The following is a 21,040-nucleotide window of genomic DNA, read 5'->3' as shown; positions in this document are numbered from 1 at the left end:
ACTAAGCTGATAGCGTCCAAGTAGCGCACTAATAGTCCTATTGGAGCACGTCGCTTGAATTGGCAATTGGAGCATAGGATAGACAGCTGGATCCTGTGCGCACACAAGCTTTAGTCGCTATTTGCATGATGACCATTGGAGCGTGCAGCAGAGGTTACATTCACAAGAGAAGAGAGTACAGAAGGGGAATGGTCTCAGCTCTAAATACGTACTGGGATGTACAGAGGTAGAACCGAGTAACTCATGTGGTATACACAGGGGGATCAGTGAGCTCCAAGTCCATTCCGTGTAATATATAGATTTGAGAGGTTTAGTGAGTATAACAAAACTCAGGACAAACTTCCTAAAATAAACAGTGTCTTATAAATGTATGGGACTGAGCTGGACTATCTGCTGAATGTAAATGTTACATGTAAGTGAGCTATAATTACTTAAAGAGACGGTAAAGTCATAAATAGTCATGATTTAGGCAGAACAGACAATTTTGAACAACTTTCCAATTTACTTCTATTATTTAATTTACATTCTTCTTTTGTTATCCTTTGCTAAATGGTTTATCTAGGAAAGTCTTTGTCTATTTGCCTTTACTTTATAGCTGCTTTAGTAGAATAAGAGGACTAATTATATGGATTTTCATGTACAATTCTGTATGAAATTATTTTTTCTATGATTCATTTTTTCTGTATTTAGGAGCAATGTGTTTGTGCAGCGCAACTAGCAGCAATTAAATATATTTTTGTACATAGTTTTGTTCTGGAAATGATGTCTGGTTGTTCTTTGATGGTTGTGTATATGTATATATATGATCGAAATGATGTCTGGTTGTTCTTTGATGGTAGTGTATATGTATATATGATGGAAATGATAAATGATCCAGACGTGGACCCGTTGCTCAGTGTGCCTAGAGGGATATGGCTGCACCTCACTGACGAGGCCCACAATAGGCCGAAACGTACGTCTGGGGTTTTGCTGTTTCTCTTTTTCAGAGAGGGATTGCCTGGTATTTCAGGGCTGGACTGTACTGTGAAGTCAGGATCAGACTGATATGCTTCAGGAAAGTTCTTCTCTGTGAAATGCACATGTTGAGCAAAAAAGAGGCTGCTTCTTGGGTGGTAACTAGCGATAGAACAAGCTATTAGGCTATTGTTTGTTCCCAGGATGAGCGCTTCTTTCTTTTTATTTATGATGGAAATGATATCTGGTTGTTCTTTGATGGTAGTGTGTGTGTATATATATATATATATATATATATATATATACACACACACACTGTATATATTTATTTATCATACACCACGCAATGAAACTACAATGCTTGAGAAATTTTCTGGATAGTGCCTTCTATTTGTGGAATTGTATTTGAATATTGAAGGGACATGATACCCAAATGTTAAAGCACATGAAAGTGAGTCAGCATAGCTGTAAAAAGCCGACTAGAAAATATCACCTGAACATCTCTATATAAAAAAGTATTCACATCCCACTGTAAAGAGACTTTAGTCCCAGGACTTGCAAAGTAGTGTGCATCTGGCATATGCTTGCACAGTTATGTTATTTTCCTATTTAGTTTAAGGGAAATTAACTCTGAAATCTCATGAGATTTAAGTGAAATCTCATGAAATCACAGCAAAGCAATGCATGACCTTAGCACTGCTGATGCTGATTGGCTATTGTGTTTTTTTTTTTTCAACTTGCATCTTTACAGCAGCTGAAGTATAACTGTTCACAGATCACTTACTCTGGTGAGCTTAAGAAATTTTGAGGTAAAATATCTTCCCTTTTTACAAAGAGAGATGCTCAGGTGATATTTTCATGTCAGCTTTTTACAGTTATGCTACATCACTTTCAAGTGATTTAGCATATGAGTATTATGTCCCTTTAAGTGCACTCTGGGTAAATGCTATGGAAGTTTCCATGATTGCTAGCCATGAGATATTTATATTGTTGTTAATATGTTAATAATATTATAACAAAGGTTTTGTTTATGATTATTTTTTCATAATGGTACCTTTCTAATTAAATTTTAAAAAAATATTGAATTTATAAAAAGAAGCTCATTTTACTTGAATTCTGGTTTCAGACAGAATAAAAAACATCTTTTAGATTTCATATGATAATATAAACAGATACAAAGACAGTAGATTAATTCTTACCTGTGGTTCTCGGATTGATTCATGATTCAGAGATTTACAGCCAAAAATAGCCAGCGACAATGATAAAGAGAACTGAAGCAGAGATACAAATAAGAGGAAACCCAAAGAAACCGTTCGGATATTCTGCAAATAAACATTATCTCAATGATAACACAGTAATACTCCCAAAAGTGGTTTTACAACAATATTTATACATATTTGCTAAAATATTATTGGGGCCTGGTGCTTTGTGCACAGTGTGTACGACATCACTCTAAAGATTTCCCTACATATTACAAAAACAACTATGCAAATATCTATACAATATTTTATAGTATATAGCAGCCATACTGTATGTAATATTATATCCCAGCTAGGGATTGGGCGAATGTTTCTAAAAATTCGAAATTTAAAACGAATTTTGATACATTCGTTCGAATCGAATTTCGAATGTTTATATAACATTCTAACATTCTATTTTCGAATTTTCGTTTTCGAATTTTTCAATAAAATTAGAAAATATTTGTTCGAATAATAGAATGTTTACCTATGTATTCATTCAATTTAGAAATGTAATATTCTAATTCGAATGTGACATTCAAATTTGAAATAGTATTTCTAGTCTACAACTGTGTTTAATAAATGTAATATTCGAATGCTACATTCGAATTCGAATGTTACATTCGAATTTGAAATAGTATTTCTAGTCTAATACTGTGTTTTAAATGTGATATTCGATTCGAATGTGATATTCGATTTGAATGTGACATTCGAATTCGAAATAGTATTTCTAGTCTAATACTGTGTTTTATAAATGTAATATTCGAATGTGACATTCGATTCAAATGTGATATTCGATTCGAATGTGACATTCAAAATAGTGTTTCTAGTCTACAATTGTGTTTTATAAATAATATAATATAATAATGTAATATTCGAATTCGAATGTGATATTCGAATGTAACATTCAAATTCGAATGTGACATTCGAAAACTGTAAATAGCATTCGAAAATCGAATTTTTAAGAATATTCGTTCTTATCAACATTCTATTATGTAAATCGAATTTCTACAATAACATTCGTTCTAACATTCGAATTCGGATATAAACACATTCGCCCATCCCTAATCCCAGCCAGACTGCTCACCATATTATCTACTATACATATATTCATTGAATTCCTTATATTGAATAATATTTTCTATAATTTTTATGTCTATTACATACCACAATAGGGTAACTGGAGGACCAACACCCATAAGATTGACAGCTGCTATAACGATTAATGTTAAAATCCGCACTTATTAAAGAGATCTCAAGAAGCGCTGCTATGCAGCTAATGATATTAATAGACAGAGATCCTCTGACCTACAAAATAAAAGAAGAAAGGGGAAAGGAATAAGTTAATGTACTGAAGTGACCTTGAACAGAATGACTTTGTACATCAGCAACTATAGACCTACAGGGCCGCATGCAGATCAGGACTTAAAGGGACAGCAGACACTTTAAATTACAATACTTTTTTGTTTTCTTGCTATATAATAATGTCAATTAATAGAATTAAAATATCACACTTTATTAACATATATGCAACATACACAATTAAAATTACAGCTACAGACTCAGATAAGAGTGGGTTAAATTACATCCAGCTCTATATTCATAAATCTGATGTCAAGCTGAAAATTAAAAAGTAGGTCTAGAGGAACCGGAAGGAGTGATAGATATAGAATCAGAGAACACAGGTATGGTGTTTGTTGTGATATTATAATATATAATGCTTTCTTCCTAGTTTGTGCTCTGACTTGTAAATGTATATAATTGTTGCAAAGAAGCAGGGGCGGGGACAGTGTTGTTGAAGTGAGGAACCAGGAAATAAAGTGTGTAGTTAGTTGCTGTATAAATGGACTCTGTGTCAGATATATTTCTAAACCACCTGGATTTACAAACTCTACATTTTGGCGACGAGGATTATGTTTGAACCCTATTGCTTTGTCTCAGCAAACAGTGAGTAACCTGCTGCAATACACACACAAGAATGGCTGCATGTAATGAATACAACTTCCCTGTGTTTGATTCTGATGCAGAACTAAGCTCAGTAGGCCCAAGATGGCTAAAATGGATTCAGAGATTTGAAAATTATCTTATTGCTTTGGATGTTACTGATGCAAACAGAAAAAAGGCTTTACTGCTTCATTTAGCTGGAGAAAAAGTGTATAACATTTATGATACCTTGTCTGCAACCACTGACTCATACAATGATGTTAAAGATAAACTGACAACATATTTTCTCCCTAAAAAGAACACTCAGTATGAAATATACACATTCAGACAGGCAACACAACAGGGTGATGAACCTTTAGATGCATTTCAAACCAGGTTACGTTTACTAGCAAAGAATTGTGAGTTTTCTAATGTTGAAAATGAGATTAAAGCACAGATAATACAAAGCTGTACTTCTTCAAAACTTAGGAAATATGCACTGAGACAATCTGAACTATCTTTAAAAGATTTCCTTGATTATGGCAGAACATTAGAAATTGCTGACAGGCAAGCTGCAAGCATAGAAAATAGATCTACTGAAGATCAGTTTATTACAAATAGAGTTCAAAAAGACAGTTCAACAGTACAGCCCACAAAAAAGAAACAGATCTCATGTGTGTTATGCAGGAACTGTGGGGGTTTCTATCCACATAATGGGACTTGTCCTGCAAGGAATAAGCAATGCAGGGCATGTGGGAAATTTAATCACTTTGCAAAGCAATGTAGAACAAAACTGTATCAAATACCTCAATCACATACTGAGCCACATACATCAGAACAGTGGAAAGTAAATCTAGTCAGATCTCCTGATCAAAAAGGACAATATTCAAACAATGATGACAAATATGTATTTGTAGTAAACAACATGTGTAACCTAACTCAGCCACAAGTTGATGTACTCATTAATGACACTAAAATCACTGCATTGATTGATTCAGGATCTGCTGTCAATTTAGTGGGTGAACAAACATTTCACATGTTAAAACCACAACCACAGTTATTACAGAGTAAAATAAATATATATGCATATGGATCAACTAAACCCCTTAATGTCATTGGTAAATTTACAGCCACATGTGCATTTAAACACAACAAAACAGCAACTATGTTTTATGTTGTAAAGGGTCAAAATTCTTTTCTTCTGAGTTTTGAAACTTCATCCAGTTTGGGACTTATAAAGCTTATGAATGCAATTTCACCTAGAAAGGACACAGGATCTGTAGCAGATCGGTTAGTACAGCAGTATTCCCATTTGTTTAATGGCATTGGTAAATTGAAAGATTTTCAAGTACAGCTGCATATTAATCCACATATAAAACCTGTAATACAACCACATAGAAGAATTCCATTTCATCTAAGGCACAAGGTTGATGCTGAACTCAGGAACCTTGAAACACAAGGAATCATCGAAAGAGTGCAGGGGCCAACTCCATGGGTCTCCCCAATAGTATCAATGCCAAAACCCAAAGACCCAAATAGTGTAAGAATTTGCATAGACATGATGCAAGCCAACACTGCCATTATCAGGGAGCGCCACGTTACTCCAACATTAGATGATATAATTCATGATCTCAACCAGGCAAAAGTTTTCTCCAAACTTGATTTAAAATCAGGCTATCATCAACTGGAATTGGATCCAACAAGTAGATATATAACTACATTCTCAACACACACAGGATTGTGGAGATACAAGCGCCTAAGTTTTGGTGTTTCTTCTGCTGCTGAAGTATTTCAAAATGCAATACAGCAAACATTATCTGGAATTCCAGGAGTTAAAAACTTCAGCGATGATATCATTGTGTTTGGAGCTACTCAAGAGGACCATGATAAAAATCTCACAGCAGTTTTTGAGCGACTTCATGAGAAAGGACTTACCTTAAATTGTAGTAAGTGTGAATTTAACAAAACTAAACTAGAATTTTATGGATTTGTTTTTTCAGCTGAAGGCATATCAGCAGACCCAAAGAAAGTGGAAGCAATTCAGAATGCAAATCCTCCAATAGACGCCAGTGAAGTCAGAAGTTTCCTAGGGATGGTAAACTACTGTTCTCGATTTATCCCTAATTTCTCTACTATTGCCACACCTTTAAGAGAGTTAACAAAGAAAAGTGTGCCATGGCGTTGGACTGAAACTGAACAACAAGCTTTTCAACAACTGAAACAGAGTTTGACCAGTGACAAGACAATGTCCTATTTTAACCCTCAACGGCAAACTATTCTGTTAGTAGATGCTAGCCCTGTTGGTTTAGGTGCTATTCTGGCGCAGAGAGACAAAGGCAAGCATTATATAATTGCTTATGGTAGCCGTTCTTTAAATGATGTGGAAAAACGTTATTCTCAAACAGAACGTGAAGCTCTGGCAATAGTTTGGAGTTGTGAATACTTTCATTTATATTTATATGGTTGTCCATTCACACTGATCACAGATCACAAGCCTTTACAGTTGATCTGGAATAATCCAAAATCCAAACCGCCCGCTAGAATAGAAAGATGGGGTTTAAGACTACAACCATATAATTTTACTGTGGTTTACAAATCTGGAAAAGAGAACCCAGCAGACTATATGTCTCGACATCCTATATCAACAGATTCATTCACAAGTTCACCAAGTTCCATGGATGCAGAGGAATATATCAATTTTGTTACTAATCATGCTATACCTAAAGCATTGAGTTTAGAAGAAATACAACAAGCAACATTAGCTGATCCTATACTGCAAAAACTCGCTGTATTAGTTCGGAATGGAAAATGGTACACAGCTGATTCTGACAAAATACATGGAAAAGAGTTGAAGTCATTTGCAAGATTTAGCAAACAACTCTCAGTGAATAATGACAACAGTATTATCTTGCGAGGTAATCGACTAGTCATTCCGACATGTTTACAACAGCAAGTATTATCCTTAGCACATGAAGGTCACCAAGGAATAGTTAAAATGAAAAGTTTATTGCGAGAAAAAGTGTGGTTTCTATCAATAGATCAACAAGCAGAAAAGTTGGTGAGAAATTGTATTGTGTGTCAAGCCACAACTCCAGGAGCTCACAAAGAACCTTTAAAAATGTCTGCATTGCCTGAAGCACCATGGTGTAATGTGAGTATAGATTTTTATGGTCCATTACCTACTAGAGATTATTTGATGGTGATTATAGACGAATATTCAAGATACCCGGTAGTAGAAGTTATCAGCTCAACATCTTCAGTCACTGTTATTCCGGTTTTAGACAAAGTTTTCTCTTTATTGGGAATTCCTAAAATTGTTAAAACAGATAACGGTCCCCCATTTAACAGTACTCAGTTTAATAAATTTGCTTCATATCTTGGATTTAAACATAGGCGAATTACTCCTTTGTGGCCACAAGCTAATGCAGAAGCTGAAAGATTCATGCGTTCTATGGGGAAATTTCTAAGGGCAACTACAGCGCAAGGTAGACCATGGAAACAAAATTTATACTCTTTTCTGAGAGACTATCGATCAACTCCCCATTGTACTACTGGCAGATCACCTGCAGAGCTGTTATTCAATCGCAAACTTCGGATCAAAATTCCGGATATAAATGATTCGCTAACAGAGACACTCAACAAGGACTTAATACAAAAAGACAGTCATGCCAAAGCCAAGATGAAAGCTTATGCGGATAAATATTATCATACCAAATCTGCTCCTTTTGCTGTTGGAGACAGAGTCCTGTGTAGGCAAGATAGACGACACAAGTTGGATACTTTATATGATGTCATCCCATATACAGTTACAAGAATTCAAGGATCAATGATCACTGCAGTAAGAAATGGACATACAATAACTCGGAACTCTTCTTTCTTCAAGAAACTACACAAAGAACAGGACACTGAAGTATCTGATGCAGAAGATGATGATTCTGATATACCCAAATTATTTCAAGAACATGATGATAATATGAATAACTCAGAGAGCAGTGAGGGGGAAGAAAACATAGCATATGATCAGTCCTTAGATACTAATCGAAAATACCCTCTCAGAGAAAATAGAAGACCTCCTGAATACCTTAAAAACTATGAAAAATAATGTGTTTTCATGTAATGTATTATGTCATCATGCAACTCTTTTATGTGAAATATAGTTGGTCTTATTTCTAGATATTAAGCATAGTATATATATAGTTATTTTTATGTTTAGTTTATTTGTTATGTTTCTAATCTAAAATAAGGGAGAGATATGGTGTTTGTTGTGATATTATAATATATAATGCTTTCTTCCTAGTTTGTGCTCTGACTTGTAAATGTATATAATTGTTGCAAAGAAGCAGGGGCGGGGACAGTGTTGTTGAAGTGAGGAACCAGGAAATAAAGTGTGTAGTTAGTTGCTGTATAAATGGACTCTGTGTCAGATATATTTCTAAACCACCTGGATTTACAAACACTACAACAGGTAGTCAACTTCCACACTGGCAAATCTATCTATGCGCTCAAAGGCGACCTCCTGCCGGCGTACTGCTGTGATTCAGCACAGTCAGCCGATTTCTAGCCATTTCCCTAGTTCAACATATTGTTAGAAAACATACATTCGACAAAGTGTAAGTTTGGACTCTAAGTTCTAGAGTAAACATGCAAAGCAAAGCTCCAACTTGTTTCAAGTCACATTCAGATCAATCAGATCAATAAATATCAAAATTGCTATCCGTTACAAGAGCTTGCTACAAAGTTTCAAACAAACACGCTCTGGATCACATACATTCCTTTCGGCCCCGTCTACCCAAGCGTGTTTGTTTGAAACTTTTTAGCGAGCTATAACGGATAGCAATTTTGATATTTATTAATCTGAATGTGACTTGAAACAAGTTGGAGCTACGTTTTGCATGTTTACTCTAGAACTTAGAGTCCAAACTTATACTTTGTCGAATGTATGTTTCTAACAATATGTTGAACTAGGGACACAGCTGGAAATTGGCTGACTGTGTTGAATCACAGCAGTACGCAGGCAGGAGGTCGCCTTTGAGCGCATAGATAGATCTGTCAGTGTGGAAGTTGACTACCTGTGTTCACTGATTCTATATCTATCACTCCTTTCGGTTCCTCTAACCCTACTTTTTAATTTTCAGCTGGACATCAGATTTATTAATATAGAGCTGGATGTGATTTAGTCTGTAGCTGTAATTTTAATTGTGTGTGTTGCATATATGTTAATAAAGTAAGAACCCTGTATGAAAGGATTGAGGGAAGGGTTTTATGACCCCACTAGGAAGAAGGACATGGGGTGAAGAAAAGGACAAAGGGCTGGGCTGAAGAGGGGGGTTTATAAACCCAATACAGGAAGTAACAGGACACATTTTAATCAGGAACAACACAGTGGGAGATTAATTTTCTTACCTGAATGGAGGCCTTGTTGGCAGAGTTGATGGAGGTGGCGAAGCAGAGGGGAGCTGGCTGGATCAGGGAGCGACTGGAAGCAGCAGAGGAAGCAGGCACAGGCGGTGCAGTGGCGGTCCCCATTCCCAGAGAGGCAGCTTCCAGGAGGAGTGTATGACCTGCAAGGAGGTCTAGGCCTCCGGAGCACCTGAGTCCAGAGCTGGGCACCGGTAGGAGGGGGAAGGAGAGCAGCAGGCCTACTGGTGGAGCGCAGAGTGTGGAGCAGCTGGGAGCAGGAACAGCGGCGATGGCCAGGCCCAGGGCGGGTTTGAGGCCTAGTGCTATGGAGTCTGGTGACGTCATGGCCCGGCGGTCGCAGCCGGGGCCTCAGGCAAGCAGGCGGAGAGGTAGATCCGCAGGTGGGAGTCAGGAGGCTGAGCAGCTAGACCCAGGACCAGAGGAGAGGGCCTGCGACGTGGAGCAGCGGATCCGGATGACGTCACGGCCCGGCGGTCGCAGCCGGGTCCACAGGCTGGAGGAGGCAGGTGGAGGAGCAGCCGGCCAGAGGTACAGCGGTCAGGTAAGTGTTGGAAGGGCAGGGGGCCTGCAGCACATGCAGAGGTGGTACTGACCAGAGGGGACGGAAGCCTGTTACGGGCGGACGGGGGGAAGGACTTGGCGGTGCCGGTCAACGGAGGGAGACACCAGAAGGGGTAATGGTGGCTGTAAATGCAGCAGTGTGAAACAGGGTAAGCCTGCAGTGACAGGCATGGGGGGGCTGCCTGGGTGATTAAAAGCATAAGGGAGAGGATGGGGGGCTATGCGGCACAGGTGTAGATAAACCTGGTAGCCTGGGGGGGGGTCAAAAGGAAATCCCCGGTGCCTTAAAGGGCCATAATACCCAAATGTTTAAACACTTGAAAGTGATGCACTATAGCTGTAAAAAGCTGACTAGAAAATATCACCTGAACATCTCTATGTAAAAAAGAAAGATATTTTACCTCAAATATTCCTCAGTAGCCACATCACATTGTAAAGGATTTCTAAGCAGCATATTAGTATGTCTGTCCCGGGACAGCTGAAAGGATGAGCCTCGTGCACTCTCATGTTATTTCCCTATTCAGTGTAACAATGAAATCTCATGAGAGTTAAGTCAAATCTCATGAGATCACAGTAAAAGAGTTCATGACCTCAGCACTGCTGATGCTGATTGGCTGCAGTTCATTTCTTCATTTATTTTTATTTTTTTACCTGCAGCTGGGAGCAGCTGAGTATAACTTTTTTACACAGCACTTACTCTGATGAGCTAAGGAGATTGTGAGGTAAAATATCTTCCTTTTTTACATAGAGATGCTCAGGTGATATTTTCCTGTCAGATTTTAACAGTTATACTGCATCAGTTTCAAGTGATTTAGCATATGAGTATTATGTCCCTTTAAGGGGTAAGCAGGCAGCGGTGGATAAAATGAAGATGGAGGAAGGATGGGGGATGAAGGTGTGGGGGTAGGTAGTTGGAGGGTGGTAGGTTAGATAATATGGAGGGGGGCACAGTATACAGGAACAGGGGGCAGGCACCAGGAAGGGGATCTTTTGGCCCAGAGTGTAGGGGATTCCCAGACTGGGGGGGGCGAGGAGGGGTACAAAGGGGGTGTATACTAGGAGGATAAGAGGAAGGGGATAGGCGGGGTGGTATATATAAAATAAAAAATAAATAAATAAATAAATAAAATAAAAGTAAGTGGGCAAATGTTTGGGCAGGGGATAGGTTAGAGCGGGAGTTTCAGAGGGGGTGGGAAGGGTATGGAGCGTGGAAGGGATTTGCTGATGGTTTGTTTGTTTTACAGAGGAAAGTGCCTTTACGGCTGGGGTAGAGGAGGCGGAGGAAGCCATCAGGGAGGCGGAGGTATTGGAGGACCTGGAGCTGTGGACGGAGCCACCACTGGAGCTGGAGGCCAGTGGTGACTTCGATGAGGAAGAGGACCCATTGGAGGGGACGTCAGCAGGAGCAGGAACAGCTGGCCAGGTAGGGGGGGATGTCTGCCCTGGCCCAGCTTTTGAGGTTGTTGTCCCCGCCATGGGGAGGGGAAGGGGGAGGAGGCAGAGAGGGGAGCGGGAGGACAGAGATACGGGGAGGGATCACACCCCCCTGAGGAGGCGGGAATCACCCAGAGGATGCAGGAGATCTAGGTCACCTCAGAGCAGGGGGCCTGGAGGGACGGAGATGGGATCGCCAACCTGGGCCAGGGTGGACAGGTCCAGAGAAAGGAGCAGACACGGCAGGGGGAGACCCTTGCCAGGAGAGGGCCGGCAAGACGCCTCATTGAGGCAGGCAGAGAGGAGACGGTCGGGAGACCTAGGGGATCCAGCCAAAATGTGTCCAGCAGGCCTGGCACAGGAGTCGTGGTGCAAAGAAGAGGAGAAGCACCGGCTACAGCGGCACGGTCGACAGGTGAGTCGACTGTGCTGCTTCCTAGGGTGAATGATGGCTTGGCTGGTGAGAGAGAGGTGTTACTGGTGGGTTTGAAGGGCCTAATCACAACTTTAGAGAAGCCAGCAGGGGTGGGGTTGCCAGCAGCGGCATGGGTACAGCCAGGAGGAGAGGTTCAGGCAGCGGGATCGCAAGCAGGAGGGAGTATGGTGGCCACAGTGATTGCAGCGGCAGGTGGGGGAGAGACGTTGAAGGTGCCAGAGGACGCCTTGAGGAGGCCTTGTCTGTGTTCAGTGGGACCATTAGGGATACACCTTACCAGCGAATTGAGGGAGAAGATTTGGAAGAGGGAATTCCTGGAGATTCTGTCACTTCTTCCATTGGATCAGGTGCTGGAAGTGAAGGAGGACGATAAGGAGAAGGGAAAGAAGGATGAGGAGGAGAGAAAGAAACGGTGGAGGAAGCTGACCAAGACGTTAGGCAATTGGTCCAGGTCTTTCTGTATTCTAGCTAGTGTGATAGTGGAGAAGTTCCCGGAACAAGGGTCTTCATTGTTCTGCTATTATGATGAGATCGCGAGTGCATACCGGACGTATGGTGGGATGACCTGGTGGCGGTATGACGAGCTGTTTAGGCAGCGTATGGCGGTGAGGCCCGAGATGCGTTGGGACGATAGGGACATGGGCATTTGGTTGGAAATTATGATTCCTCGCGGGGGGGGGGCAGTCCTTTCGGTCAACGGGCCAGGGAGCTGGAAGTGGGGGTGGAAGTGGTAGCACATCGGCGGTTATCCGGAAAGGCCTATGCCTTCAGTTCAATGAAGGGCAATGTCGTTTCGGGGCATCGTGCAAATACAAGCATGAGTGTTCGGGCTGCGGTGGAATCCACTCTTTCGCTAAGTGCTTCAAGAAAGCACGGCAGGGAGGAAAGTTTGGTGAGGTGGGTAATACGGGCCCGGACCCCGGTGAGGGAAGAAAGGATGGTGCCGTGGCTAAGGGAAAACGCCAATAAGCGGGGGTGTTCGGCGGATGCCGAATTACTGTTGACGGGGTTTAGTTCAGGTTTTATTATTCCATACAAAGAGCAGGAAGTGGGGGTGTTTGGGGGTAACTTAAAATCGGCTTGGGAGTTCCCGTTGGTAGTGAGGGAAAAGTTGTTCAAGGAGGTTGCATTGGGCAGGATGGCGGGGCATTTTGAGAGCCCGCCGTTGAAGGGTTTGCGGATTTCTCCGCTGGGGGTAGTCCCGAAGAAAGGGATAGGTCAGTTTCGGATGATCCATCATCTTTCGCATCCGAAAGGGCTGTCAGTTAATGATGGGATAGATCCAGAATTGGTGTCAATGAACTACGCTTCTTTTGACAGGGTGGTGGCGTTGGTGAGAGAGGCAGTGACTGGGGCATTGCTGGCTAAGGCGGATGTGGAATTGGCCTTCCGGCTGTTGCCGGTACACCCCAGATGCCATCACTTGCTGGGGTGTTATTTTGAGAGTTCGTTCTTCGTGGACCTGTGCCTCCCCATGGGTTGTTCAATCTCCTGCTCGTATTTTGAAAAGTTTAGTTCCTTTGTAGAGTGGGTGGTTAGGCAGAAGGCAGAAAAATCTTCAGTGGTCCACTCCTGGACGATTTTTTGTTTGTAGGGGCGGCAGGTTCCGGGGATTGCGAGCGTTTAGTGGAGGTTTTTGGGGAGGTGACTCAGGATTTCGGGATCCCAGTCGCGGCAGATAAGTCAGAGGGGCCGGTGTCATCGTTGAGTTTCCTGGGCATTCAGTTTGATACGATCCGGATGGAGTGCAGGCTCCCGGAGGACAAACTGACGGACCTAAGAAGCGCGCTGGGGGAGGCGCTGGCTGCCCGGAAGGTGACGTTGCGGAAGCTACAGTCATTGCTGGGGAAGTTGAATTTCGCCTGCCGGATCATCCCGATCGGCAGGGCGTTTTGCCGCCGGCTGTCATTGGCAACAGCCGAGTGTCGGATCCAAGGCACCATATCAGACTGACGAGGAAAATGAAGAGGACTTGAGGGTGTGGCTCACGTTTTTGGACGAATTCAATGGTAAATTGATTATCCAGGAGGTAGGTTGGTCGGACGATGACTTGGGTTTATTCACGGATGCGTCGGGGGCTCAGGGGTTCATGGCTTACTTACGGGGCAAATGGTGCGCTAACAAGTGGCCTGACAGCTGAGGGGAGAACGGGCTGACTAAGAACCTTACATTCTTAGAGTTCTTTCCTTTGGTAGTCGTGTTGCGGGTGTGGTCCCACACTTTGAGGGACAAAAGATTCACCTTTCATTCGGACAACCTGAGGGTGGTGATGGCCATTAACAGGTTGACGGCGAATTCCCCCAGGTAGTGAGGCTGTTGAGAGCGTTTTGTGTTGGAATGCCTGCGGAATAACATATCTTTCAGAGCTATTCATGTACCGGGCAAGCTGAATGTTATAGCTGACGCTTTTACCCGTTTCCAGTGGGATCGGTTCCATGCAGCAGCACCAGAGGCAGATGAGGAGGGGGTGCCCTGCCCGAGGGACCTGTGGAGCTTGGGCACGGCATGATCAATCTGATCTGGGGGTCTTTGGCGGGCGCCACGTGGAAGGCATATGCCCGTGTGTGGAAGCAGTGGTGTGAGTTAAATGGGGGAAGGCATTTGCTGGAAAAGGAAGGAAGCCAGTTAAAGGTGCTGTTGACCTGGGTGAAGAAGTGGGGGGAGGAGAGGCTGTCGCCTTCTGAAATACAGAAAAGGGTGGCGGCTCTAGCATTTTGGTTCCAGTTGTTAGGGAGGGGGGACCTAAGAAAGGTATTTGTGGTATGGATGGCGGTGAGGGGTTTGTGTAGGGGAAAAAGGAGGAAGGATGGCAGGAGGCCGGTGACGTTTGCTATTTTGGAAAAGGTGGTGGGTTGTTTGAAAGGTTTGTGTTTTTCCGAATTTGAGGAGGCTTTGTTTAAGGCAGCTTTTATCCTTGCATTTTTTGGGGCATTCAGGGTGTCAGAATTGGTGGGTCGAAACAGGAGGGATGAGGGGGGCCTCCACGGGGATGAGGTAATACTGAAAGATAGGGCGGTGGAGGTGTGGTTGAGAAGGTCCAAGACGGACCAGTTGGGGAAAGAATTCTTGGTAAGTTTGAGGGAGATTGGGGGCGAGTGTTGCCCAGTGGCAGCAACCCGGTATTACCTCAGTCTCCGCCCTAGGAGGAATGGTCCATTGTTTGTCCATGCAGACGGATATGCATTGTCGAGGTATCAATTTATTGCTGTGTTCAGGAAGGCCTTGGGGAGGCTTGGCATCGGTAGTATGGAGTTTGGGTCCCATTTCTTCAGAATCGGGGCGGCGACTGAGGCTGCAGGGTTGGGCTTGGATGTAGCTGTGATTAAAAGGATTGGGAGGTGTAGATCAGAAAGATTTCGGGGGTATGTTAGACCGGGGCTGAGCGTCTAAGTGGAGGGTGCGGCAGCTGATACGGTTTTATTTGTTTTGGCAGGTCCGGTGAGGTGCTGGGTGATCGAGCATTCATACATTTACTGGGCCAGGAAGGCTGCCGCCGTGAAGGAAGATGGACTGTAGTTGGGGCTTGCTAGGGAGCAAGTGGAGATAAAGTGGCTCGGGGTTCGGGGTATGAAGTGGGGTCAGCTAGTACAGAAAGTGGTGGAGTTTGCAAGATTGTTTTCAACCCCTCAGGTTTTGGTTATACATGTCGGGGGGAATGACCTGGGATTCATGTCACAGAAGGAGTTGGTGGAGGACATAAAGAGGGGCATAGACCGCCTACACCAGCTCTTTCCGGAAATCATAATAGTGTGGCCGGAGATTGAGAGCCGTTTAGTGTGGAGGTCAGCTTGGGATTTGGGGAGGTTGGAGGCTTCCAGAACGAAGATTAATAGAATGGTGAGCGGGTATGTGAGGCGATTTGGGGGGGGGGTGAGTTTGAGGCATGTCGAGTTTGAGGGTGAATCGGGGAGTTACTTTTATTTGAAAGATGGGGTTCACCTTAATGAAGTGGGATACACCTCTTTAATTTCACTCTGAAGGAGGGGATTGAGAAGGCCTTAGCTCTGGGTGGCGGTTCTTACCCGGGGGGGTGAGAGGTAGCGGGTGCTTGCCCTGGTCGGTAGAGGCTTACGCCTGTTATGAGGTGGATGGGACTTCCTGTTTCAGCAACAGGGGGTTTGTTTAATGGTGGTAGCCCCTCCCCTGGGTAGGGCGGGGCTTGTGAAATGAATAGTGGGGGCAAGCACTGTGGTTGGTTATAAAGTTAATGTTATTTATATTTATGTGTTATGTTAATAAAGGAGCAGCGGCCTTTCAACCCCAACAAAAGGTGTGAAGTGTGTTTTGTGGGTAAGGTGGAATGTCAACTTGACTATGTGGGGTCAAGTGTGATATTTTAATTCTATTAATTAACTTAATTCAACACTGGGCTTTTAGAGAAGTTAGCAGGGCTCTGAGAATGAGAAAATCCACACATTTGAGAGCTAAATTACACGAAAAGGGGGCAAATTAAATAATGAAAGTATATTGTAAGGTTGCTATATTACACATAACTAAACATTTCATATTAAAATTTCACAAGCACGATATTTGCACTCCACACAGTAATACTAGCGCACAAAATGCCGTTCTAATGCTGTGAGACACGGCAAAGCACCTAGCACAGAGCAGAGGGTAATTTGTGCAGCGTTAGGCAGCAAAATAAAAATATATATGTATATGAATATATACCTGTACATATTTATTTATGTGTTTATAGGTGTATATACACATATTAACACATAAATATACATGTATATAAGCACAGTACTCATTCACTTCTATGTAATGGCACTTTTCAGTGCCATTTGTTTTTTAACACCACACATCCCCTCACTTTAACCCCTTATAACTGCTTATAAGATCATATTTTTTATTTATATAAAATTGTCCACTTTATTTTGGGGAGGTAATTGAAGCACATTTTTAAATTAACCAGAGGTCTGCCTTTGGTTAACTGCGCAAAGTGCATTAAAATAGCACTTCACTTATAATCTAGCCCTTATTTGCTTAAAATCTAAATCTGATTGGCAGGGAAATGTATAAATCCAACATGTTTGTAGCCATGCATGATTTTATTTTTGTAAAAAATTATGCTTACCTGGTAAATTAATTATTTTCAGGAGGGTGAGAATCCATGAGCCATCACAGGAGGGATTAAAGTCCAGCCCAACAGGAGGATGAAAAACACCCCACATAACAAAGCTTTAATCCCTCCCACTTTTCCATGATTCCTTAGTCATACATATAGCCAAGAGAAAATAAGAAAGTAGGAAAGGAAAAAGCACAGTAAGTGCAAAATGGTACTGCCATACCAGCATACATGTTGTTTTCTTTCATAAAATGATGAGAGTCCATTAGCCATTACATGTGGGATCCTATACCCCATCTGTGAGACCACCATAAAATAGGGTTGAAAAAGCAGTTAAGGCAGGTAAAGGTAACTAAACAGGCACTGTGGCCTGCATAACTTTCCTACTAGAAGCAGATTCAGAAGAAGCAAATGTATCAAAATGATAGAATTTTGTAGAAGTATGCAAAGATGACCAAGCAGCTGCCTTGCAAATCTGTTCAATGGGAGCTTCAGTTTTAAAAGCCCAACAGGTAAGGACTGCTCTGGTAGAATGAGCAGTAATTATTTCAGGGGGAGATTTCCCTGCTACTAGGCATGCTTTGTGAATCAAAGCTTTAAGCCAAGCTGCAAAGGTGATTGCAGTAGGTTTCTGTTCCTTGTGGTGACCTAAAAAATGGATAAACACGAAAAAAAGAATGTCTGAATTCTTTAGTGGATTGAAGATAAAATTTCAATGCCCTTACTACATCTAAGGTATGAAGTAATCTCTCCTTAGCAGGTTTTTTTTTACATTGGACAGAGAGATTGGGACTACAAAGCCTATGTGGTACCTCTTGAAAATTATACAGTACCTAAGGATCTTTAACTGATGTTTCCCAAGCCTCCTAAAAAAGATGCAGTTGGCCCCCCACCAGAACTGAGTCCAGGTTGGGGGCCGCACCTTCATGCTGATTTGGAAGAAGGGATAAGCTTTTTTGGTCTGTTTGGACTTATACCAAAATGTGGATCAATCACTGTAACACTGAAGAGGATGATCCAGGGGCAGACTGGGACAAAAAAAAAAAGCCTGGGCATTCTAGGGCAAAAAGGCCCACTCAACACCCCCCCCCCGCTCACCATTCCTTATTCACATACATGCAGGCACACAACATACACAGCATTCACTTACATGGAGACACACAACACACACTACACAGCATTCACATACATGCAGGCACACAATACACACACACTACACAGGATTCACATACATGCAGACACACAACACACTACACAGCATTCACATACATGCAAACACACTACACAGCATGCACATACATGCAGACACACTACACAACATTCACATACATGCAGGCACACAACACACACACACACTACACAGCATTCACATACATGCAGACGCACAACACATACTACATAGCATTCACATAAATTCAGACACACACTACACATCATTCACATACATGGAGACACACTACACAGCATTCACATGCATGCAGACACACACACTACACAGCATTCACATGCATGCAGACACACACACTACACAACATTCACATGCATGCAGACACACACACTACACAGCATTCACTTACATGCAGACACACAACACACACACACACACACACAATACACAGCATTCACATACATGCAGACATACAACACACACTACATAGCATTCACATACATGCAGACACACATTAAACAGCATTCACATACATGCAGGCACACAACACACACACACTACACAGCATTCACATACATGCAGACACACAACACACACTACACAGCATTCACATACATGCAGACACACAACACACACACTACACAGCATTTACATACATGCAGACACACAACACACACACACACACTACACAGCATTTAAATACATGCAGGTCCACAACATACACTAAACAGCATTCACATACATGCAGGCCCACAACACACACACACTACACAGCATTCACATACATACAGACACACAACACACACACACACACTACACAGCATTTAAATACATGCAGGTCCACAACATACACTAAACAGCATTCACATACATGCAGGCCCACAACACACACACACTACACAGCATTCACATACATACAGACACACAACACACACACACACACTACACAGCATTCATATACATCCAGACACACAGCACACACACAACACAGCATTCACATAGATGCAGACACACAACACACAAACACTACACAACATTGACATACATGCAGACACACAACACACACTTCACAGCATTCACAGAGATGCAGACACAACACACACACTACACAACATTCACATAGATGCAGACACACAACACACACACTACACAGCATTCACATACATGCAGACACACCACACACACACTACACAGCATTTACATACATGCAGACACACAACACACACACACTACACAGTACTTACATACATGCAGACACACAACACACACACAGTACACAGCATTAACATACATGCAGGTACACAACATTCACATACATGCAAACACACTACACAACATTCACATATATGCAGGCACACAACATACACATCATTCACATACATGCAGACACACAACACACTATACAGCATTCACATACATGCAGACACACACACACAAAAATCACAGCATTCACATTCTGTACATGACACACACACACACACTACACAGCATTCACATACATGCAGGCACACAACACACACACACTACACAAAATTCACATACATGCAGACACACACACACTACACAGCATTCACATACATGCAGACACATAACACACACTACACAGCATTCACATACATGCAGGCACACAACACACACAGCATTTAAATACATGCAGGCCCACAACACACACACACACACACACACACACTACACAGCATTCACACACATGCAGGCCCACAACATACACTAAACAACATTCACATACATGCAGGCCCACAACACACACACACACTACACAGCAATCACATACATGCAGGCACACAACACACACCCTACACAGCATTCACATACATACAGACACACAACACACACACACACACTACACAGCATTCAGATACATGCAGACACACAACACACACCCTACACAGCATTCACATACATACAGACACACAACACACACACACTATACAGCATTCAGATACATGCAGCCACACAACACAACATTCACATACATGCAGACACACAACACATACACTACACAGCATTCACATACATGCAGACACACAACACAGCATTCACATACATGCAGACACACAACACACACTACACAGCATTCACATACATGCAGACACACAACACACTACACAGAATTCACATACATGCAGACACACAACACCCACACTACACAGCATTCACATACATGCAGACACACAACACACACACATGGCACATCATTCACATACTGTACATGCAGACACATCACATACACACACACTACACAGCAATCACATACATGCAGACACACAACACACAAACACACACTACACAGCATTCACATACATGCAGGCACACAACACACACACACTACACAAAATTCACATACATGCAGACAGACACACACACACACTACATAGCATTCACATACATGCAGACACATAACACACTACACAGCATTCACATGCATGCAGGCACACAACACACACACACAAACACACTACACATCATTCACATACATGCAGACACATACACACACACACTACACAGCAATCACATACACGCAGACACACACTAATCAGCATTCACATACATGCAGGCCCACAACACACACACACACACACACACACACACACAACACAGCAATCACATACATGCAGGCACACAACACACACACAATTCACAGCATTCACATACTGTACATGCAGACACATGACATACACACACACACACTACACAGCAATCACATACATGCAGGCACACACACACTACACAACATTCACATACATGCAGACACACAACACACTACACAGCATTCACATAGGGTGTTAGGTGTAGACATAAATGTATTTTCCCCA

At 42.4% G+C, this 21,040-nt stretch overlaps 1 protein-coding gene across 2 annotated transcripts in view; it reads right to left on the bottom strand.

The window, feature by feature from the left end:
* The window catches only part of LOC128640004 (uncharacterized), a 114,340-nt gene that overhangs the window by 1,792 nt on the left and 91,508 nt on the right, over positions 1–21,040 (bottom strand). For both annotated transcript variants that reach the window (XM_053692298.1, XM_053692299.1), the window contains 2 exons: positions 3,360–3,500; positions 2,154–2,276 (listed from right to left, as the gene is read on the bottom strand). In XM_053692298.1, coding sequence (XP_053548273.1) covers positions 2,154–2,276; positions 3,360–3,500 — 264 coding nt within the window. The remainder of the gene's footprint in view (positions 1–2,153; positions 2,277–3,359; positions 3,501–21,040) is intronic.

This window comes from Bombina bombina, chromosome 9 (genome assembly GCF_027579735.1).
Source record: "Bombina bombina isolate aBomBom1 chromosome 9, aBomBom1.pri, whole genome shotgun sequence".
Taxonomy (NCBI): domain Eukaryota; kingdom Metazoa; phylum Chordata; class Amphibia; order Anura; family Bombinatoridae; genus Bombina; species Bombina bombina.
This window is presented reverse-complemented; position numbering and strand designations above follow the sequence as displayed.